At 51.1% G+C, this 22,931-nt stretch overlaps 3 protein-coding genes and 1 long non-coding RNA gene across 6 annotated transcripts in view; 1 reads left to right on the plus strand and 3 right to left on the minus strand.

The window, feature by feature from the left end:
- Nucleotides 1-1,788: 1,788 nt before the first annotated feature.
- LOC119144500 (MYC binding protein) lies at nucleotides 1,789-6,925 on the minus strand. Its single transcript, XM_037379985.1, has 5 exons — nucleotides 6,810-6,925; nucleotides 6,527-6,599; nucleotides 5,085-5,133; nucleotides 4,224-4,353; nucleotides 1,789-1,887 (listed from the first exon to the last, which is right to left on the minus strand). The coding sequence occupies exons 1-5, from the start codon at nucleotides 6,903-6,905 to the stop codon at nucleotides 1,843-1,845; spliced, it is 393 nt and encodes a 130-aa protein (XP_037235882.1). The 5' UTR covers nucleotides 6,906-6,925; the 3' UTR covers nucleotides 1,789-1,842.
- Nucleotides 6,926-8,837: 1,912 nt separating this feature from the next.
- GJA9 (gap junction protein alpha 9) lies at nucleotides 8,838-16,101 on the minus strand. 2 transcript variants are annotated; one of them, XM_037381864.1, is made up of 2 exons: nucleotides 15,264-16,101; nucleotides 8,838-11,133 (listed from the first exon to the last, which is right to left on the minus strand). In XM_037381864.1, exon 2 carries the CDS (start codon nucleotides 11,110-11,112, stop codon nucleotides 9,556-9,558), a length of 1,557 nt encoding a protein of 518 aa, XP_037237761.1. In that variant the 5' UTR covers nucleotides 11,113-11,133; nucleotides 15,264-16,101; the 3' UTR covers nucleotides 8,838-9,555. The 2 variants fall into 2 exon arrangements, with proteins under 2 accessions (XP_037237761.1, XP_037237760.1); XM_037381863.1 differs by lacking the exon at nucleotides 15,264-16,101 and adding an exon at nucleotides 12,432-13,757.
- A 1,808-nt stretch (nucleotides 16,102-17,909) lies between these two features.
- Nucleotides 17,910-22,292, minus strand: LOC119145668. 2 transcript variants are annotated; one of them, XR_005103487.1, is made up of 3 exons: nucleotides 22,170-22,292; nucleotides 18,974-19,051; nucleotides 17,910-18,879 (listed from the first exon to the last, which is right to left on the minus strand). It is a non-coding gene; the product is annotated as an uncharacterized LOC119145668 (long non-coding RNA). The 2 variants fall into 2 exon arrangements; XR_005103486.1 differs by lacking the exon at nucleotides 22,170-22,292 and having other exon boundaries at nucleotides 18,974-19,151.
- A 331-nt stretch (nucleotides 22,293-22,623) lies between these two features.
- Nucleotides 22,624-22,931, plus strand: part of RLF (RLF zinc finger) — a 42,913-nt gene continuing 42,605 nt past the window's right edge. The window contains exon 1 of the mRNA XM_037381416.1: nucleotides 22,624-22,851. Coding sequence (XP_037237313.1) covers nucleotides 22,639-22,851 — 213 coding nt within the window. The 5' untranslated portion in view covers nucleotides 22,624-22,638. The remainder of the gene's footprint in view (nucleotides 22,852-22,931) is intronic.

Here is a 22,931-nt window from a genome sequence, read left to right on the forward strand (position 1 = left end):
AGGGGCGGGGCGAGCGGCGCCAAGGGCGGGGCGGGACCCGGGGCCCCACGGACGGCCCCGCCCCCGCCCGGGCGCTTTCGCGGGAGCAGCGGCCACCCGCCCCCCGGCGGCAGCGCTCCGCACGGCCGCTCGGTGCCCGGCGGCGGCGGCCGGCGTCGCCCCCGCAGCTCTAACCACCGTCGTCACTGCGCCACGACCCTCGGTGCGGGCGCCCGGGCTGCTCTCAGCGGGCAGCGAGCGCAGCGGCAGTACTGGCAGAAGCGCAGAGCGGGTGCATCGCCGCCCTGGCAGCAACGGCTAGGCCCCGCGCCCCTGCCCCCAACGCCTTACCTGCCCCCGCGACCCGGCAGCGTGTGCCCCAGCGGGCTCAGCTCGGTCCTCCTCCGGTCACGCTCCCACGGCCACACCATCAGCTCTGCGATGCGTTTTCTGCGGCATTATCCCCTCCCTATTGCCACCCGCTGCAACTTCATGCCAGGTGTATCTTCTAACTTACACACCAGCTGCCTTCTCACCTTTGCTGCCGAGGGTGGGACGCTTTCTGTCTGGGTTTTTTTGGTTGATATTTTACCAGCTTAACACTTTCCCCTTATTTACCTCTCTTCTGGTCTCTTTACTACTGTACCTATTATTGCTCTGAAGTAGACAACTATTACATTCATTAGCCCTTGAGCTCAGTTTGTACCTTGGCTTTAGTACAAGTTCTGATCCATCCTACCACACCTGTAAGACAAGCTGCAAACCCATCCTAGAAACAAAGAAGTTAAACTAAGAGCCGGTAGATCTAATACATGAGACGACTACTGCACTTTTTCCACCCTCCCCTCCTTGTTTTTTGTCATCAGTTGCCTTTAAAGTACCTAGAGACAAACGCATCTCCTTAAAATGTATCTTGGGGTTGGGGTTTTTTTAGGGGTGGGTTTTTTTTTGTTGGTTTGGTTGGGGTTTTTTTTGTTTTTTTTTAAATAAAGGCCTATTTGGCATCTCAGAAGGATGGCAAAGCTGATTCAGAGAAACTGGGGCCACATGACATAGAGGCGAAATTAAAAATCACAAGTTAAACACACACACACATCTCCCTTGGATTTTCTGCCCTGCCTAGATTTTCTTTTCCCCACTGGATGAACTCTCCACATTGTACTCTCACATGCACCGCTAATTACATGAGACATCCATTACAGGCAAGAATTTTGTATTCTCTTCAGAACCGTGCAGGCAATATCTGGATCAACTCTCCATGGCCCAGTTTGTGAAAAAGGACCCAAGACATGAACTACATGGAAATAGGTACATCTCATGTAAATTAAAAAGTGTAAATTCAGTAGGCAATGCATCTCCAACATTGTGTTATGTCCATCACAACTATACTCGCTCCTTTTGTGCCCCTCTGAGTAGACAGTTATCCCATCAGCTTCAATAGAAGCTTAACCTCAGCACTGGGTACCAATTTAGAACATATCTTGGAGGTCCTGCTTTAGTTTACAGTTTGGTCCCTGTGTGATACCTCACCCTCTCCAGTTAAAAGGAAACTGCTGATCTCACTGGTGGTTTAACAGGACCATTGGCAACAATGCGAAATTTACACAAATTTGGCAGGCAGTTACCTACAAATTCATCATAACTATCACCTTTTCTTAAGCACAGAAAGCAAGAAAGTTAACCGGCATGCTTAAACTCATCAGTTGCTGCTGCAGCTGCACACTCATGATACTGCTTTTTTTTTTTCCTTTCTTTTAGATGACGAGCTAACAAAGTAGACATGCAGAGTTCACACACACAAAAAAAGACTGCAGTTCTCAGGAAGCCCTTTATTAAGTCAAGGCATTAAAGAAGAAACTATTGTTATTCACCATGCTTCTCGTCTTGAGGTGGTTCATACTGAGCCAGCTGTGGATTTAAAGAGAGGAATTTAGTTAGCTGCAACATTTCAGAAACACTTTCTACATTAAGGAATGTAGGAAAACGTTTCATCTGGAAGTGTTCCATTTACTTTGTGCATTTTAATCCATCACTAGTATTTATGCAAATCCATTTTCAAGTCAGGCAACAAAGTAACCCTTCCCTCAAAACATCAATTTGTCACATTGTATAATCCTGCAGCTATAACAAGGGGGCTTTTAAAATGCACTTTCAAGCACATGGGTCTTGCTCTGAAGTTTTTCCGTTTCTCAGTGTAGGTTTCATTAAGTACTTTTGATCTCAAATAGCAGCTGATAATGATCAGCACCTTATAAGCTTTGATGTCACTGAAAAATGATTAAATGAAATAGTCACTCATAGCAACACTACCGAAACTAACACTTCCTGTAATTGTTCTTTTATTATGCTTTCTGGAGGGTAGGACCTAGGCAACTATGCACTGAAGCACAACATTTACTTTGAAAGTTACTTCCAAAGAAACATACAAAGGTGTTTACTTGACCTCAGTTACATTAAAGATAAGCTCAAGCTTCAAAAACAGTTCAAGCATTAGGACTGAGTCTCTGAAATATACCAGTCCAGTTTCCTCAGCTAAGATTCTTCCTCTCTCCTATAAATTGCAGAGTAGGTTAAAAACAAAGTACATGAAAAAAATAAAATGCCCATGTGTTCCTCATAGCGACACTAATTTACAGCAATCACTATGCCAAGTAACAAGCACCACTAAAATAGCATTTTCTCATTCTTGTAGATTTTACCACAAAAAATGGCCAGTACACAATCCAAAGTCAATTTTCTTTCCACAAAGTACCTAATTGTTTGCTTTCTGCCCCTCACCCAAATACCCACATTCTCAGTAATAAAGAAAAAGAACAAGATCTCCACATCTGAATGCAACAGAAGAACACCACCTATTTGGACACAGCTCAAGTTACCAACAAATGCACTGTTAAACGTGTGGACTGCTACAAAAAAAAAAAAGCTAACCAGTAGTGTTCTCCCTGCATTTTGTGTGAACTTCTACAGTATGTCAAGAGTGACAGGCAGAAGATTGTACAGGAAAGAAAGGGAAAAAACAAAACCATCAGTATTAGAAGGCACAGTAAGGTAAGACTTATCATTTGAAGACTAAAGAAGATGAAAGCACAAATAAACCCACGATTATGGAAAGGCTTACTTTCCTGGAACAGGTTTTGACTTCTTTAAGAGATTTCTTTAACCAAAGACCCATATTACTCTGCTTTCATGTGTCTACTTACTATCAGCTGTATTTTTAAGTCGGCTACGCCGAGTGAACTGCTGGTCTATTGCTATTCCCCCTAAAATTCTGCTCTTTGCCATATTTCCTAGTAAGAAATAATAAACGTAGCTGTAATGACTCGACTGTTGGTAATAGAGGAGGAGAATTACTAAGACAGCAAGAGGGGACTTCAGATGAGAAATACAAAGGGGTAATGGCCAAGTGTCCCTTCTCCCAGAACTAAGGTGCTTGTCTCCCAGTAAAAAGCCTGTAGGGATGTTCACATACAACAACAGCCACCTTCTTCCAACAAACTCATGGAAACTTGTAGCGGCATATAAGCTACTAGCTTATTAAGGTTCTCAAATGTTTCCTTCTTCAGTGTTGTGAAGTTTATAGTCAGTGCTCCCTCGTAAGGGGAAGTTTTCACATCTTGGAGCAGTTTCAGAGACAGCCTGCGGGCCCACTAAAGAACGGCTCTGCCTTAGCTAGCACTTCAGATCCACTGCTACTGCAGATAAAGGAACACCGGAGTCATTTTAGCTGAAAAATGCAAATTACTGTCCCACATGGATATCGGTGCCTCTACTGGTAACATCCTGCCACGTGTAGGTCTGCCAGGTCACACAAACTGATGTATAATATTCCTCCTTCAGTTAGTGTTTTGAAAGCCTTTATACTAGATACATTAGCTTTTTTTCTTTTTCAAAACTCTGTGGAAACATGAGCTACATAACATCAGACAACTTGAACATATCCAGACAGGACTGAATGAAGACATGGAATTAGCCTCAATAACATACTTTCACTGAATAAAATCCCTAGTTTAGCAATACTAGTCTATGTTATGGAATATAAGAAGTGTTCCATAAAAAAAAAAACACCAGAATTCATCATAGTAAAGATTTTATCAGCATTCCACAGCCATGAGGCTAAACAATGCAACAACATTTATTAGTTACTCTAAGGGAAGAAAGAAGAAAGTTAGCTGTATTCCAAGTATTAAAGTATTCCTTTTGTGGTGTAATATGGAACTACTGAGGAACACCAAGTAGATTTTTACCTTGGTTTTCAGTTTTTTATTTTCTTCCAACACAGCTTCATATTTTTCTTTCATCTCTGCCACTTCCAAGCGAAGTGCCTCTATTTCTGGATTCTCAGGAGCTGAAGCTCCCAGATGATGCTTCAAAAAGCTGATATTTAGATGTTAAGTATTTCCTCAGTTAGGTAGCAGAACCGCATCATAGCTTTAACACTTATGCTGAAGTTAGTGCTGCAATGCATGCGACCAAAATTGCATTAAACCACTTTAGGTTCCTACAGTGCTTTTCATCCTACAGGATGAAGTTACAAAAATAAAAAAGCTTTTCAAGTCCATTGGTATATTCCTTTAAAAAACCAAAGCACAAAAAAACCCACAAGACATCAGTCTACCCAGGACAAATTCTCATGTTTTACTATATCCTCTTTTCCTCTCTTAACACAGTTTTGAGGAGTTAGAAGGAATAACCAAAAGATAGAAGCAATAGCCAAAAAGGGAGGCTGCAGCAAGAAACAAACACATTAAATTGCATTCCCCTATTATTAAAAAAAAAAAAATAAAAAGGAAGTGTGAAGAAGCTGACATCAGAAGCTACAGATACTGTAAATACTCAAATCTAATGCTGCAGGCCTACAACATTCTGTAATAGACTAACTTAACTTCATAATTGCTGGCATACTGTTATGCACAGTTCCTCTGCACCTTGTCAGGCTTCCTGTTCGCTTGTAAGAGCACAATTATTAGCTAAAACGCAACCATAAAAGCTGCGTTCTCAATGCAAGCCTTCTAAATGAGTCTCTCCAGTTCACCTACGAGTCAGAAGCAGCGCTGCTGCTTCGCGTGAAGTCTCTACAAACAATTCACGGAAGAGAAAAAGGATACTCCAGTGCACTATTTGGTTTCTCTGGCTCTTCATATAAGGCTACCAACACTGCAAATAGAAAATATTCAACAATTGCAAGTCCATGTAACTAAGTCTTTAAAACATGTATCAACAGTCAGAAGGCATACAAGTTGCATGCCATGTTTATAGAACGTTCTTCTGTTTAACAAGATTTTCACTTATATACTTTGATGCAAAATAGGTCTGCTGTACAGAAGGGAACAAAACAATCCACCCAGTAACAGGTAGAGAGTTCTGTTGATCCCCTAACCACAGTGTTTGACTATTCTAGCAAGGAACACAAAACAGCCTAGACTGTTTTAAGATATTCCACACACAACCCTAGTATTGGCTTTTATCAGCAACATTGAAATTCTAACTCTTTTGAGACTCTTCCTTCATACACCATTATTTCCACTTAAGCTACACCTTTAAGGCACAGGCCAACATCAGCACTTCCACTACTTCCAGCAGAAAAGCAAACCTCTGTCAAATAACTACAGGTACAAAACTAAATGGTTACCACCAGAGTAGGTGACAGAGCTAATCTTTATGGATGGGGGCCCTAGCAGCCAGGGCGGTCACACTCACAGAATTCCCAAACTTAACCAGCCCCTCCCTCCCCACAGGGCACACACACAGCTACAGGAGACATCTGGTTTCATAAATACTTAGAGGTCCTTCTCCCAGTTTCAGATGTCCAAGCTGCACAGCCAAATCTGTTTGAAGCTGAGCCCCGAAGTTAAGAACAAACTTAGGATGCCACGCTGCTTGGATGCCTTGTTTCGCCATCCCATGGGATGCCTCGGGTTGCAATAGAAAGAAATCAAGTGGCACCCACACGGCCGGCCAGGGGCCTTGGCGCAGCACCTATTCGCTTGGCAGCCTATTTTTCAAGCAGGAATATTAACAGATTTTTCTCCATGCACAACTGGAAGCTCTCAAAAAGTCTTCCGAGGGATTTAAAAGATACTAAGCCACACGGAAAGCCAAAAGCATCAAGTTTAGCCCCGTTATTTTCCCCGCTGATACGGATCGCCGCTCTCACAGCGCACACAGGCTCGTTTTAGGAGAAGCACCGAGCTCTGCTCCAGACACGCTGGTTTTGAACGGGGATCCCAGGGGCGCAGGGGCTGCTCCGTGACCCAGGCCGTGACTCCGTCCGGAGAGCTCCGGCAGAACGGCGGCCCCCGGGGAACCCAGCCACGGCCCGAGACCAGCCAGGGAAGGAGCCCCCCGGCCGGGGGGGTGGGGGTGTCCCCAGCACACGCAGCCCGTGAGAGAACAAGGACCCCCGCCCCCGCCGGCCGCGTCTCCACAGGGCGCCCGGCCCCGCAGCCGTGCCGGGGCAGCGGCCGGGCCGCCCCGAGGGGAACGGCTCCCCCCCGCAGAAGCGCGCCGAGAGCCGCCCCAGGCCCCCCGGCCCGGCCCGGGGACTTACCCTTGGTGAGCGTGTCCAGCACCCCCGACTTCTCCAGGTACCGGCGGAACTGCTCCCGCTTGGAGTCCGCGGCCTGAGGGAGGACGCCCACACGGTCAGATCGGCGGCGCCCTCCCCCCACTCCCCGCAGCGACGGGGGCGGCTCGTTGGGGCGGGCGGGCCCCCGTCCCCACCGCGGGGGCGGCAGGAAAGGCCGAGCCGCCGCCGGGCCGCCCCTCCGCGCAACGGGCCGGGCCCGGCAGGACGAGCCGCACCCGCGCCGCGCCGGCTCGCTCCCCCCTACCTTGCAATGCGCCATCTGACCCGCACCGCGCCTGCACGCGGCCCCGCGCCTGCGCCCTGCGCTTTGGCGGCGCGAGGGCTTCCCCGCTGTTGCCATAGCGACGGGGCGGCAGCGACGCCCTGGGCCGCCCGCGCGCCCCTCCCCCCGCCGCGGGGGCTCCCGGCCGGGGGCGGCGCCGCGTCCCGGCGGCTCGGGGCTGGGGGGGGGGGGGGGCACTGCTGGGGGGGGCCCCGGCGGGCGGGGGGGGGGGGGGGCTTCGGGGGAGGGGGGCTGCGGGGGGGGGGGCTGCGGGGGGGCGCTGCACTGGGGGGCGCTGCACTGGGGGGCGCTGCAGGGAGCGGTGGGCCCCGGCCGGCGGGGGGCGCTTCAAGGGGGGGGCACTGCAGCGGGGGGCGGGCCCCGGCGGGCGGCGGGGGGCTGCAGCGGGCCGCGGCTGCGGAGCGGCGCCCCGCGGGGGTGCGCGGCACTGGGCAGCGGCGGGGAAGCCGTTCGCCTTCGCCCGTTTCACAGAACGGAAGCGGCGGCACCGGTGTGGTTTCGTGACGCGCTGCGGGACCTGCTGGCTGATCGAAGCTGGTTATCATTAAACCAAAAAAAAAAACCAACCAAAAAGACCCATCCACCTAATCCCGCGCTGCGCTGCTGGGGTCTGCTCACCCTTCCTCTGCACGTGCTCCTCTCCGGTTTTCCTGGCACCAAGTGGCCCTTTGCTCTTGGCAAGGTGCTGAGGGGAGCTGGAATGTTTGACCCACATCCACACACACACAAAAAAGTTATTCAAAAATCCTCGGTCAGCAGCAGGAAAAACAAATTCTTCTGTATCTTGTCTTGAACCAACCAAAACGCAAATGTCCCGTCCCGTATGTGCGCGTGTAAACGCTGCTTTTCTGTTATTTAGACAGTGGGAGCAGAGTGCATTAAACACCGGGATTTTTATTACAGAGACATTAAATGCAAACCAGGCATTAGCACCGTGATTGCCCACAGAAACGTATGCATCAAGAAATGCAAGAACTAAAGCTGCGGTAGCAGTATGGACTTGGGTACATCACGCTATACCATTTACATACACTCCTGTGTATTACACCACGTGAGATGCTACAGTGTAAGCAGAATTACATAGGGCTGTATTTACGTGTTCACACAGAGAGAAACAAAAGCCAAGAAGAAAAGCTGCTGGAGAGAAATCTACAGTGAATAGGTTTAGTAGGATTAATGTGTGTTTCTTAGGTGGACAGGGCCAAATTAAGGCAGCTGCTGCAAGCAAAAGAGCCTTTTAGGATTTGGGGCTCCTTTTTTTCCTAATATTGTGCAGCCTTCAGCCAATCTGACACATGGCTGGCTCATAAACATAACAATAACACACATTAAGAAGTTAATGATGCCGTAACATCTCACAAATTACTTTTCCAGTACACGTACAGTAAGTCAGATCCACTAGTAAAAAATACACGCATATATGGCAACGCATCCCCGATGTGACCACCTCACCAAATATTTACAGCCTGTTGGTGCTGTGTGAATCTAATACATTCATGGAAGTCAAGATGAACAAATGGAACATCATATTTTGTTCATCTTTCCCTCCTTTATTATTTCAGGTTGTTTCATGGAACTTGCCTTACACTACATGGACTGGAGCAGCAAGTGGATGAATGTTTTTTATCTGTTTTATTACCCCCATAAAAAGCATAAATAGAAATCTCCTTCTAAACAATTATAAACATTCTTTGATTTAGAAGTTTGTCAGAATTTGGGGGACAGACAGACAGAAAAGGAGAAGTTTTACAGTTTGATAAACCTTTTACATGTTTTTTTACATTGTAACTGAAAGTAAGAGGGTACTACTTTTTTTTTCCCCCCCCATTTTTTTTCTACTATTGTAAGTCTTCTGGTTTGTGAAATCCAAAACTCCTCATTAATAAATTTCAGTAACTTGTTTTCTGACTGAAAAAAATACAATTGCTATCTTATTAGTGTTATGCAAAATCTCAAAATTAAGGCTCACAACTCATTTGTAATTCATGATGCTTTAAAAATGTAATAATGTATTTAACAGTAACAGTACACAATAAGAGATTCACTTTGATTTTTTTTCTGCTGAGAAAGTCAGTGGAGATACACTGAAAAAAAAAGTGTACCATGGGGGTCAAAGAATTAGCGATACAAGTATCAAATGCTTTGTTCTTTTTTTCATTTAACACAGTTCGAACAGCAGAATACGTTTGACACCCTGCTTTCAGGCAGCTGTCAAATATCTGTTGGAATTCTCAGAGGGGTTAAGCAGAAACATATTTACCGATAATTAATTTCTCCTGAGAGTGCCAGTGGCCGCTTTAGCCTAATTTAATTTACTGGTCTTCACAAAATATATTGTTAGACTGTAAATTTTGTCTTCTACTTCTCTGCAGTTTAAATAGTCAGCTGTGATTTTATGCCTCACTTTTCCTAGCATATTGTGGATTTATACAATGTGTTTGCCTTTGTAGCTGGAAAGGTGGCATACAAGTTTATACGCTGAGGTCCTGGCCACCCTTTCATTACAAAGGAAGCAAAGAGACTGTTTAAAATGACTTAGCTAATATTCAAAGGGCTACATATCTTTTCTATCTCTGTGAAACAGCTGGTTAAAGTTGATGATTTAGCTACTCTCGTACATGTCTTGCTTATGTCGCAATATTCAGTAATTATCCCAGAAGTGACTAGTGCAATTGGCAGGTTCCACCATATATTCGCTATATTCCCACTATATTTGAAGGTCGGTGGGGGCACGCCTGATGCTGGCATTACTTGACAGCGACAGGCGCCTGCACAGGGGGAAAGGCTTAGGACTGTCGCAGTTCCTACTTTGTTTAGATTCTGAGCTCACCTCCCCTGTAGAGTCAGGAGTCTCTGGTCGGCTAGAATTTTTTATGTCAGCATTGTAGGGTGGTTGGGCTTTGGTTGTACTGAAACTGCTTTGTCTTCTGTTTCTGTTCTTTGGAAGACAATTTGTTGAAGCTCCCGCATTCTCAGCCATTGCCGAGCAGTTCCAAGACGAGCTGATTCCGTGTTGTCTTCGGAAACCAGTAACAGGAAAAGTTGTGTCGTGTTGCAGTGAAGTTTGAGACGGCATTTCAGCAGAGCTTCTCAAGCACGTGCTTGAAGCTGTATCTGCATTCTGAGTAATAACAAGGAAATGTTTCTTTTCAGCTTCTTTTTGCATATCCTGCGCTTCAGTCCCAAGCAAGTCTTCGTTATTATTTATGCTAGTATTTTGAATCTGATTGTCTAAAGCATTTGTAGCTGTCCTCTTCTTTGGCGATTTATTTTCCTGATTGCAATGGGTGTAATTGCTGCTTCTTTCTGCACGGTTATTTTGCACGTACTGAAACATGGGAGGAGAATTTAGAACTGGGTAGACAGCAGCATCAGTTTGCTTTTCCATTAAAAAGGCATAACCGCCGAGTGTAGAAGGAAGAGTCTTTTGCGGGGGTGTGGATATTCCTAAAGAGGAGCGTGGTATCACCGAGTATTTCTTAGACTTGTTTATGTAGAAATTGTCAGGGTCATCCTTGTTTTTATTCTGCCCACAGAGTCCCATTTTAATTTTTCGGAATCCTAGGTGGATAATTTCTAGGATATTTAAAAGTAATGATACAGTTGCTATGGATTGCATGAATAATATGAACACTGTCTTCTCTGTTGGCCTAGACACAAAGCAGTCAACTGTGTTTGGACATGGATCTCTCTGACATTTGTAAAGGGGATCTAGATGAAAGCCATAAAGAAGATACTGCCCAATCATGAAGCCAACTTCCACAGCAGATCTTGTGAAAATATGTATCACGTAAGTGCAGAGCAAAGAGCCTCTCAGGGGTGCTTTGTTTAGCTTTCTTTGATCCAGTTGCCGGAGTTCTCTCTCCAGCCTTTTCCGACATTCAGTCGGAATTTCTAATTCAGTGCTTTCCAGTTCGACTCTTAGCTGAGCTTTCTTTTTTTGCCTCTCTTTTTCCAAGGCTCTTAGTCTGTATAAGGCATGACCCATATACACCAAGGAAGGGGAAGACACAAATATGACTTGCAAGACCCAGTATCTTATGAGAGAGATGGGAAAGGCCTCATCATAGCACACATTTCTACAACCAGGTTGCTCAGTGTTGCATATAAATTCTGATTGTTCATCGTTCCAAACATCCTCAGTTGCCACTCCGAGGACAAGCATTCGAAATATGAAGAGGATCGTTAGCCAAATCTTTCCAATAATAGTGGAATGAATGTGGACCTCCTCTAAAATGCCTCCAAGGAAATTCCAGTCTCCCATGGTTATTCTGCCATCTTAACCCTAAAATGTATGAGAGAGAAAAGTATCAGACAAACACCATAAAAGCTGCAGTCCTTTAACGCATTACGAAGAACATGACTCTGGGAAAAACCACGGTATGTCACATTGTAACCATGGCAACATGACTCGTCGATAATCTAGGTATTATTCTCTCTCATCTGCAAGATGAAGTGCATCATCCACCTGTGTCTTAATTTATCAGTGAAAGACACCCTGGTAATGATCTGAGGTAATAAGCACCCTCAGTTCGCATCAAATCAGTGGAAACTAAGGTGCCTGGCTGGTAGCGGGGTTTTAGGAACATTATTTGGTCCATTTGAACCATCACCCATAGCAGCGTGAGAGCGGTACATTTATATTTAGGACACCTGTGAAGGTAGAGGAATATTTCCTGGTCTTCCTGTTCAGATGTTCCAAGCCCCATGTCGCAGCTGAAGTTAAGGTAACGTCCAACTACTGTTTCACAGCAAAAAATGTTTATACAAAGGAACTCGAGAGAGAATAAAACACGTCACTAAAATTGTATTGTTAAATTAAAAATATGTTTAAAAGCACATAATTTGGTGCAGACAGTTGCTTTTTGTTTACAGATGTCAATGATAAACAAATAAATAGAATGACCATAACTGGTCCAGCTTCCTCTGATCAATGATACCTGCACTTGAAATACAGAATAGAGTGACTAGGTGTGAAGCATTGCTATCTTTGCCCCAGTTCACTGAAAAATAAATTATTTACACAAAAGTTCTCTACCAGCATTTTCTTAAATTATTATCATCTGAGTACAGATGAACTGGTAATATATGTGTTCACACATCTTGCCTTTTTTTCCTGTGTTTCTTTCCCCAACTGCATTGTGGACGAGATTTTAAATTCCTTTTCAATGTCCATCTTATTGTATACACTAACAAAAAAATATTTTTTTAAATGTGTGAGGATAACTGGTACATCCGTAGATTTACCTTTGGTTGTACATACAGTACAATTCAATAGAATTCAGTTATACTAAAACCAGAATAATCTGACCTTTTTTTTTTTTTTTTTAGGATAAAGGTGGTTTAACAGTGTTTTCTGTTCAGAGGGGATTCATTTTCACCCCGTAAAATGGGAGTGTTAAGAAATCAAATTGAAGTTGCAGTCTTACAGCCACAATACCAACGACAATAGAGGAAACTTTATGTTAAGGCAGCCTACTAAGAGAAATACTCTTGCAAATCAGGATACAAATAGGCAAGTATAGACATTTTTTAAAGATAAACAAATTAAAAATAAATGGTAAGTTAAAAAATAAAACATACCTTTCTTTATGAAAATGTGTGACATTAAGGATCTGCAGTGTCTGACAAAAAGTTACAACCCCTGCCATCTTCCGTCCGTGTGAGTAAATTTCACATTATCAGCAGTTTATTTTGCTACAGGAGCAAGTGATGGAGTGCAAGTTCGCACATTGAATTTATATTTGCTAGGGATGGAGGGAGGAGAAAATCAATCTGTTGTGCAGTCTGCTACCACTGCAAGCAAAATTTAACTCTGACCAATAAAGGAATCCCCTTAAAAAAAAGCTAGAAATGAAAAATCTGCAGCTCTAACTTCCTTCAGATTATCTTCCCTTTTGCCTCTCCAGCACCTTCCAAGTTTCAAGAATAATCTCAGCCTCTGACAAACAGAATAGAAGAAAAATTTTGGACCGAGTTGTAGTTTACATATCTCAGTAGCAGCAAAGACTTGGTTTGCCTGTGCAAAAGCAAAGGAGGTAAATCCTTCCAAATACTGTCATTGCAGATTTCTGCAGTCTGTTCTCCTGGAATGGCTTAGCATCACACTCCCGATGTAAAAACCCAGTGCTAGTACTTTTGGCCCCTCCAAACTCACTCCCTCTTCAAAAAGAGCATCTGTCCCTATGTTCTATGATTCTATACCTGTCGTTTATTCTCCTCGTGCCATCTTACTTGCATTGATTTCTCTAAAACACCCCTGGACGTGGCAACTGTGTTACACCATTCTCCCCGTGCATGTAATTCAGTATTTCTTGTTAGGAGCAAGTCATTACTCCAGTCTAAGTGTCAGACAGACTGAAGTTGGCAGTCATTGTTCTTAATAGCTATACTTATGTATCAAAAAAAGTCCACCCAGCACTTGGGGACAGATTGCAGCTTGTAAATTAAGCTGATGCATGAAACTTACTTACTTATTTACTTAAATTACGTGAAAAATGCTTAAGATCGGCTCAAATGGCTTTGTAGCTGATCAGATTGCTACAGTACATTTTGTAGACTGATGGTAGGCAGGGGAACACCCTTTCAAACACTCTAAACTCTAGGAAATGCCTGCAAAAAATTCCGGGGAGAGGGGATGGAAAGAGACCTCATTTTACAAAAGGAAAGACGGGGGCAGAAATACACTTGTTTTGTATACAGAGATCGTCAGGGGTCAGCATTAGCAGTGCAATGGCCAAGGGTAATGCCTGGTATTAATGTGGAACTCCGCTGCCAGGATCAATGTGAGTTAAGAAGTGTATCTAGTACTATAATCCTCTTTCAGATGATTCTCCTCGGCTCCCTGCAAATGCTTATCGCTGATCCAAGTGTCCTGTATAGGCTAAATAATCTTTCTCTGCTGAGAACTCTAAAAAGCTAATCATTATCTTTTAATTTTGGTGCTGAGGATCAGTCAATAGGTCACGTCCGATTTCATAGTTAGATGACAGTATTCGATCGTTTTGGCAAGCTCTCAGTCTACAGCCAACTATTTCTATTAGATACTTAAAGCAGCTTTCAAAACATATATCACTTCCGTAGAGTACTTAAAAGTAATTTTCTAAACATTTTTCTGCTATTGGTGAAAAAAATTCTCTAAATCCACCGAAGTGGTCCACAGACCCCCCAACACAACCTCCTGCAAAGATACTGAAGCTTTGTTTGAAAAGCCTACGTATTTGGTGGGACTGAGCTACGATGGTTGGGGATCTGCCTTTTCTGTAAAAGGTAAAGGTTAAGACAGATATTTAATGATCTGCACATAATATTCCAGGATGCATTTATATAATTTAAAAAGGTATTTAAGTCAAATGACAACTTGATGAGTCAGGATGGAAAATGAATTTGAGCACCAGTGGCAATTTTATAGTGCTAATGCTGCCTTTTACCTTGGTGCAGACATTTTGTGGATGCGACTATTGACCTAAACTGTTGGACCAACATTCAGTGTTTAGTAACAAAACACTTAGTGATGTAATGAGAGAATACTTTTTCTTCCAGATCTCGAAGCTACCTCACCGGCTTCTCATTGGTGGTGGGTTTGCTGCAAAACATCCCCCAGACTTTAAGGACTATATTATGTTTTCTTAGCTCAGGGTCAAACACCACAGAAATCATTCAATTGTGGAAATATTCTGCGAAGATCAAGACCTTTTCATTCCTACTCATCAATAACATGCACTCTATGTGTACAATTGATTTTTGTTTTCTACTGTATTTGTCTGACCCACAACGGCCAGCTAGAGGCACAAACATCAGCGATGCGTCCTACAGGCTGAGTAATGTGGACTCACACCCACAGTTCTCTTGTGCAGCTCGGATCACAAACGATAAACTGCAATAGTGAGCAATTTGGACTACTCAGTACTGAATTTAGGGCTGCAAAATCCAACGGTGCCGTGTTTGAAGGCAGACCAGAGAAAATAGAGATAGAGGTGCACAGTCTTCACATTCATCCATTTTCTGTGCTGGCTTATAGATTAACTTTTGATTGCTAAAGATGTACATGCAAATCAGTTGGTGCAGATTTGTGTCCCATGTACCTGCCCAAAGTAGAGGCAGGTACATCGGAGGCCTGAAGCCTGGTGGTGGCACCTCCTTATCCAGAAGGGCAGCGAGTGGATGTTTCCAATGAGCATTTTGGCTCTAGCAGTGCAAAAAGCCAAAAACCATGAGAACACTTAGTTAACCTGTTGTTGGCTCAGAATGTGGGGAGCCCAACTTTTGTGATGTCTTTCACATGGCTACCAAGGCAGGGTAAGAATTTGCAAGAGAATGCCTTCGTGGCACCTTCTCTGCTGGAGCTGTGCATGGGTGGTTCCATGGAGCATTTGAGTCTGAACAAGTGTAAAAGTGAAAAATTAATTTTCTCACCACAGAAAAAAGGTAGCAGAACTTTTGCTATGTCCCTCACATGGCTACCAGGGCAGGGTGAGAACCACCAAGAGAAGTCCTTCCTGGCACCGCCTCTGGTTGAGCTGTGCCTGGGTGGCTCCATGGAGCACTGGAGTCTGTACGAGTACAGAAGTGTTGGGTCAGTTTTCTCACCCCAGAAAGCAGGGAGCAGAACTCTTGCAATGTCCTTCACGTGGCTGCCAGGGCAGGGTGAGAAGCACAAGACAATTCCAACCTGGCACCTTCTCCAGGGTGTTGCAGATTATCTTAAATTTTTACGGAATCTTTCTATATTTTGTGTTCGTGAAACAGTTTGCTATAGGACCATCTTGAATTTAAGGAGTTAACCTCCCTGTTAGAATTATGTTAGCGCTTGTTAACCAACCACGTATGAGTTGCTGTGGTGCTTGTTATCGGAGACTGTGCTACCCGAAGCCCCTGTGCCACAGCCCATACTGACCCTACTCCCTAGACCATCACCAGCTCACCTGGGCTCTGGGTGCAGGGTGTCACCGGACAGCTTGGCCAGGCCGATATCCAGCCGTCCAGCCTGGCAACAAGACTCACTTTTAAGGTGTCCTGAAGTGAAGCACCTTCACCATAACGCTAAAACCCAGACCCACAGGTCGAGACGACCCTTGCCCAGGTGAAGACCCTTCCCCTGTGCAAGTGTAGTAATGGAAGAGGATGGCACAGCAGATGCTATAATGATATGCAAATTACTAACCGGGTCTGGAATCAAACTACACCTCGAGGAGAGTTACAAAGCAGGTGTGTTCATTGCGGCGCCGGGTGCGAGGGGGGTCGCTCCTGCGGACTTGCACAGCGCTCCAACCAGCAGCCGGGTGTTTATGGTACAAGTCACACACACACATCAGGTTTCCGAGCATCCAGGATCTCCTCCCCCCGCCGCCCCTTCCAGATTTCCTTTTCACCTTCGTGGGCAGGTACCTGAAGTTCCCGTTTTTCTCGGCGTACGTTACCCATCTTCATTTAGTTTCTGTTACCTACCGGAGTTCTTTAGACATCAGCCGTTCTCTTACTGCGGTTCCAGTGTGTAACACCCGCTGGCTGACCGAGCCCCCCCTTACTGCCCCCTCTACACATGCCCAGCCCAGCCGTGCCCGCGGGGCTGGGTTTAATCTATACGGGGCCGTGCGAGTCGGAGGTCGCTGATCTCCTGCTACCACAATTACTTTACCCTGGTTTGGTTTCTTGTAGCGGTTGGCGCGTCCTGGTCCGAAGGCTCCTTATTCACGTTCTCGTTGAGCTCATCCACATCGGTTTAACCGCCCCTTCCCCAAGTGCCCAGTGCTGAGCTCCCCCCTTCGCTCCCTCCCGGTGCTGATGTCTCCGTTACCTGCGCAGCTCCCGCCCGCAGCGGAGCTGGGGGGGTTTCACTGTACCACCGCCTCCCTCCCCTCAGCCCCCGGCTCGCAGGCGGCTGGAGCCCCCCGTGCCGCCCCCCCACCTCCGCCCCACGGCTCGCTCGCCTCTCCCGCGCTCCCGGCACTGCCCCGCCGCCACGATGCAGTTCCGAGCGCATGGGTGGCGCCCGGGCTACAGCACCAACATTCGGCCGCCAGGTGGCAGCAGCGCCCCACCGAACCTGCGCCGCGCAGCGGCCGCAGCCCCCCCGGTTTGCGCCGCCCGCACGCGGGAGCTGCGGGTGCGGGACTCGCAGCGCTCTGCCCTTCTCCCGTCGCAGCCCAGGCGATACTGCCCGTTGCCTCCGTACCAAGAAGCACGCACGTGGCTCAAGCGTTTCCATCACGTCTGACGGCTTGAAAAATCGGGTAGCTCTTTATCGTAGCACCAGCAAAACTCACCAGCTGCAACGAGGCTTTTACCATCCCACGCCAGGTTAACTCCAACAGCAGTTCCCACACCTTGCCCCGGCACGGCCACCAATCCCCCACGAGGTTTCAACAGTTCATCTACTGCCAGTGCTGTCTTCATCCTCTTCGTGCCGGTCCACCCTGCTTCTTGCCTCTGCTGCAGCCTCTTCGCCTCCCCCACATCCAGAGCACTCTCTCTTCTGCTTCTTCCAGGTCTCTTCCTCCCATGCACCTCTTCCATCCCCCCCCTCAGCTATTTAACTACTCAGCAGAACCAGCCACAGCTGCACCTCATCCACATCAGCCAAGCCCCCCGCCCCTGAAGCCAGCCCACCGCTGTATGTTATCAATGTTAATTAACCCAGCTTCATTCCTCTACAATTCTTTCTGTCCGTGCCCCACCCATTATCGAGGCAGAAGCAGCAGCACAAGGAACCTGTTGGTGCAAGGTTTTTTCCTACAGATAAGCCCCAGTGATTGCAGCTGTTAAAAGGAGAAATTCACACAGCCCTGGGTACCACTGGGCTTGCTTTAGTCATGACTCAGAGCTGGGCCACCACCCCAGTGAGTGGCAGAGAACCAAGGGATACAGCACAGCTTATATACGCTTATCAAATCATTAGTCAACATCTGAAGTTTTTAGAAGTTTCCTTTGGTCTTGTCAGTTCTGTGAATGCATCATCTGACCCTGTCCCAACTGATTCATCTATTCGGTTCCAGTCTCCTCCTCGCATCATGATCTCCTTTCTGTCAGCTTTAACTCACACAATCCTTTAAGCACACTTAGTCTTTGAACAAGCAATTTTATTCACATATACCATTTTTTTTAAAAACAGCTGTGTTTCTCAGAGCACCTGTGCATACAATTTATCATCTATTGTTTCTCTGTTCTCCCACTGATTAACCTGACAAAGTTTAAACCAGCCTTGGATTAGGGCTATGCAAGGGCTGAGGCCTGGTTCTGCCATTTAGCAGCTTCAGCACTTTAAAGTTCTTAATTCAAAATGCATTTTCGTTAACACACTACCTTGTGCCAGTGAAACACGTATGACTAGCTAGGACAAAGACCGCTTTTAGCAGAGCAGGAGTCGGGAGTGGGGGTGGTTGGGGCTCTTGGGTAGACTCACAGGTGGGTCTTGCCTTTGGATGAGCAAGGGTTGGGTGGTGGTCCCGTGTTTTGGCTCACAGGACTGTCCCTTTGCCCCGTTACCTCTTCAATGCACGCTCACCCCAGACCCGTTAAAGCTTCTGCGGCAGACTTGTAGAAATGTGAAGCCACATTTTATTTTTATGTAATAAATACTTTTATGTAAAAAGTTTTTTCCATACATCCATGGCCCCATATAATGTCTTGTGCAAGGAGAGGACTCTCCCACATTTTGGAAAGGGGCAAGGCTCCATTCTGAAGAGGGAACAATAGCCCCTGCCCCCCCCCCGCAGCAGTCGATTTCTCGTACAGACTGTTGTTCACCCTATCATGCAAGCCAGAGGGGTATCTAGGAGACACTTGCTCTCAACAGGAAAAATGCAGAACCATTTAACTTGGAGAATAACGGGGATGGGCAAAAGCTCACAAGCACATTGGTGGCACCGGAGCTCCACGCTCTTCTTGTACATATCTCCTCTCCTTCCCAGGCCACCCCTTCAGCATTAAATCTGCAGGCAGGTAGTTTTGCTATTCCTAATCCATCTTAGGTTTCAGCCACCTCTCCAAGCGTTAAGCACACGAGACACTCCGTTTGCTTCATACTGCAAAACTATGAGGTGAACGTATGGGCAAGCCTCCCAGATGCTTCCACCTCAATTTACCCCACGTCTTCCCCACCTCACCCCTCCCCCTTTCCCATTCACCTTGCAGAGGCTGAGGTGGAAAAGAGCAGGTAACTCTGGCCAGGCGGACGGGGGTTGTTGCCCTCCCGCTGCTTACGTCTGATTAGGCAGAGTATGGGCAGGGGAGCGGGATCAGGGCACGGGCAGGGGAGCGGGATCAGACACGGGCAGGGGAGCGGGATCAGGGCACGGGCAGGGGAGCGGGATCAGGGCACGGGCAGGGGAGCGGGATCAGACACGGGCAGGGGAGCGGGATCAGGGCACGGGCAGGGGAGCGGGATCAGGGCACGGGCAGCGGAGCGGGATCAGGGCACGGGCAGGGGAGCGGGATCAGGGCACGGGCAGCGGAGCGGGATCAGGGCACGGGCAGGGGAGCGGGATCAGGGCACGGGCAGCGGAGCGGGATCAGGGCACGGGCAGGGGAGCGGGATCAGGGCACGGGCAGGGGAGCGGGATCAGACACGGGCAGGGGAGCGGGATCAGGGCACGGGCAGCGGAGCGGGATCAGACACGGGCAGCGGAGCGGGATCAGGGCACGGGCAGCGGAGCGGGATCAGGGCACGGGCAGCGGAGCGGGATCAGGGCACGGGCAGGGGAGCGGGATCAGACACGGGCAGCGGAGCGGGATCAGACACGGGCAGGGGAGCGGGATCAGGGCACGGGCAGGGGAGCGGGATCAGGGCACGGGCAGCGGAGCGGGATCAGACACGGGCAGGGGAGCGGGATCAGGGCACGGGCAGGGGAGCGGGATCAGACACGGGCAGGGGAGCGGGATCAGGGCACGGGCAGCGGAGCGGGATCAGGGCACGGGCAGGGGAGCGGGATCAGACACGGGCAGGGGAGCGGGATCAGGGCACGGGCAGCGGAGCGGGATCAGGGCACGGGCAGGGGAGCGGGATCAGACACGGGCAGGGGAGCGGGATCAGGGCACGGGCAGGGGAGCGGGATCAGACACGGGCAGGGGAGCGGGATCAGGGCACGGGCAGGGGAGCGGGATCAGGGCACGGGCAGGGGAGCGGGATCAGACACGGGCAGGGGAGCGGGATCAGGGCACGGGCAGGGGAGCGGGATCAGACACGGGCAGGGGAGTGGGATCAGACACGGGCAGGGGAGCGGGATCAGGGCACGGGCAGGGGAGCGGGATCAGGGCACGGGCAGCGGAGCGGGATCAGACACGGGCAGGGGAGCGGGATCAGGGCACGGGCAGGGGAGCGGGATCAGACACGGGCAGGGGAGCGGGATCAGGGCACGGGCAGGGGAGCGGGATCAGGGCACGGGCAGGGGAGCGGGATCAGACACGGGCAGGGGAGCGGGATCAGGGCACGGGCAGGGGAGCGGGATCAGGGCACGGGCAGGGGAGCGGGATCAGACACGGGCAGGGGAGCGGGATCAGGGCACGGGCAGCGGAGCGGGATCAGACACGGGCAGCGGAGCGGGATCAGGGCACGGGCAGCGGAGCGGGATCAGGGCACGGGCAGCGGAGCGGGATCAGACACGGGCAGCGGAGCGGGATCAGGGCACGGGCAGGGGAGCGGGATCAGACACGGGCAGGGGAGCGGGATCAGGGCACGGGCAGGGGAGCGGGATCAGACACGGGCAGGGGAGCGGGATCAGGGCACGGGCAGCGGAGCGGGATCAGGGCACGGGCAGCGGAGCGGGATCAGGGCACGGGCAGGGGAGCAGGATCAGGGCACGGGCAGGGGAGCGGGATCAGACACGGGCAGGGGAGCGGGATCAGGGCACGGGCAGGGGAGCGGGATCAGGGCACGGGCAGGGGAGCGGGATCAGACACGGGCAGGGGAGCGGGATCAGGGCACGGGCAGGGGAGCGGGATCAGACACGGGCAGGGGAGCGGGATCAGGGCACGGGCAGGGGAGCGGGATCAGGGCACGGGCAGGGGAGCGGGATCAGACACGGGCAGGGGAGCGGGATCAGGGCACGGGCAGCGGAGCGGGATCAGGGCACGGGCAGCGGAGCGGGATCAGACACGGGCAGCGGAGCGGGATCAGGGCACGGGCAGGGGAGCGGGATCAGACACGGGCAGGGGAGCGGGATCAGGGCATGGGCAGGGGAGCGGGATCAGACACGGGCAGGGGAGCGGGATCAGGGCACGGGCAGCGGAGCGGGATCAGGGCACGGGCAGGGGAGCGGGATCAGACACGGGCAGGGGAGCGGGATCAGGGCACGGGCAGCGGAGCGGGATCAGGGCACGGGCAGCGGAGCGGGATCAGGGCACGGGCAGGGGAGCGGGATCAGGGCACGGGCAGGGGAGCGGGATCAGGGCACGGGCAGCGGAGCGGGATCAGACACGGGCAGCGGAGCGGGATCAGACACGGGCAGCGGAGCGGGATCAGACACGGGCAGGGGAGCGGGATCAGGGCACGGGCAGCGGAGCGGGATCAGGGCACGGGCAGCGGAGCGGGATCAGACACGGGCAGGGGAGCGGGATCAGGGCACGGGCAGCGGAGCGGGATCAGACACGGGCAGGGGAGCGGGATCAGGGCACGGGCAGGGGAGCGGGATCAGACACGGGCAGCGGAGCGGGATCAGGGCACGGGCAGCGGAGCGGGATCAGACACGGGCAGCGGAGCGGGATCAGGGCACGGGCAGGGGAGCGGGATCAGGGCACGGGCAGCGGAGCGGGATCAGACACGGGCAGGGGAGCGGGATCAGGGCACGGGCAGGGGAGCGGGATCAGACACGGGCAGGGGAGCGGGATCAGGGCACGGGCAGCGGAGCGGGATCAGGGCACGGGCAGCGGAGCGGGATCAGACACGGGCAGGGGAGCGGGATCAGGGCACGGGCAGCGGAGCGGGATCAGACACGGGCAGGGGAGCGGGATCAGGGCACGGGCAGGGGAGCGGGATCAGACACGGGCAGCGGAGCGGGATCAGGGCACGGGCAGCGGAGCGGGATCAGACACGGGCAGCGGAGCGGGATCAGGGCACGGGCAGCGGAGCGGGATCAGACACGGGCAGCGGAGCGGGATCAGGGCACGGGCAGCGGAGCGGGATCAGACACGGGCAGCGGAGCGGGATCAGACACGGGCAGGGGAGCGGGATCAGACACGGGCAGGGGAGCGGGACGCCCGCTCCGCCCCGCCGCGCGCAGACCGCAGCCCCGTGCCCGCCCCGCCCCCACCACGCGCGGGTGAGGCGGGCCCGCCGGGCGCGCAGCCCCAGCGCGGAGGCGGACGCTCCCCGGTGCCCGCCGGTACCTTTGGGGCGGCTCCCGCTCTGCGATGCGCCCTGTAAGAGGCGGGAGCCGCCGGTGCCAGCGCGGGGACCAGCTGCGGGACAAAACCGCGCAGCCCGCCCCGGACCACCTCCCCCGCCGCCGGGCGCCGCCGGGCGCCGGTGCCGCGCTTCCGCGGGCGGGAGGAGCGCGCGGGGAGGCGGCCCGCGGGACCCCGCGCCAGGCCGGGCGGAACGCCGGGCTCAACCCGCAGGCGGAGCCGCCGCCGCTTCCCGCGCAGGGCGGCGCTGAGGCGGGCGGGGCGCGCGGCGGGGGGCGGGGCAGCCCCGCGCGCCCGCTCCCCCCGCAGAGACGCGCACGCGGGTGACGGGCTCCCGCCACGTGACGCCAGTCGCCGGGAAACGCCCGCTCGCCGCCCCCGACGGCGGGTCGCGTGGGCTGCGACACGCGCGCTGTGTCACGAGTGCGTCACGTGACGGCGTCCCAGGACGATGAGGTCAGTGGCTGCGAGTCACGTGATCCTTGCCTACGCGCAGTGGGGTCGGGCGCAGATGGCGGACGCTGAGGCCGAGGCGGCTCCGCGGCCCGAGATGCAGCGGCTGGTGGCGGCGCTCCGAGCCCGCCTCTGGCAGCTGCAGACGGAGCTGCGCGAGCAGGAGGTGTCGGAGGCCTCGTCCCGGGCCTACTGCCGGGGCTTCTGCCAGGTAGGCGCCGGGTGGCGGCGGGCCGCGGTGCGGGCCGTAGGCCGGGCGCCGGGCGGAGCGCTCGGGGCCGGGGCCGGGGC

This window comes from Falco rusticolus, chromosome 3, assembly GCF_015220075.1.
Source record: "Falco rusticolus isolate bFalRus1 chromosome 3, bFalRus1.pri, whole genome shotgun sequence".
Taxonomy (NCBI): Eukaryota; Metazoa; Chordata; class Aves; order Falconiformes; family Falconidae; genus Falco; species Falco rusticolus.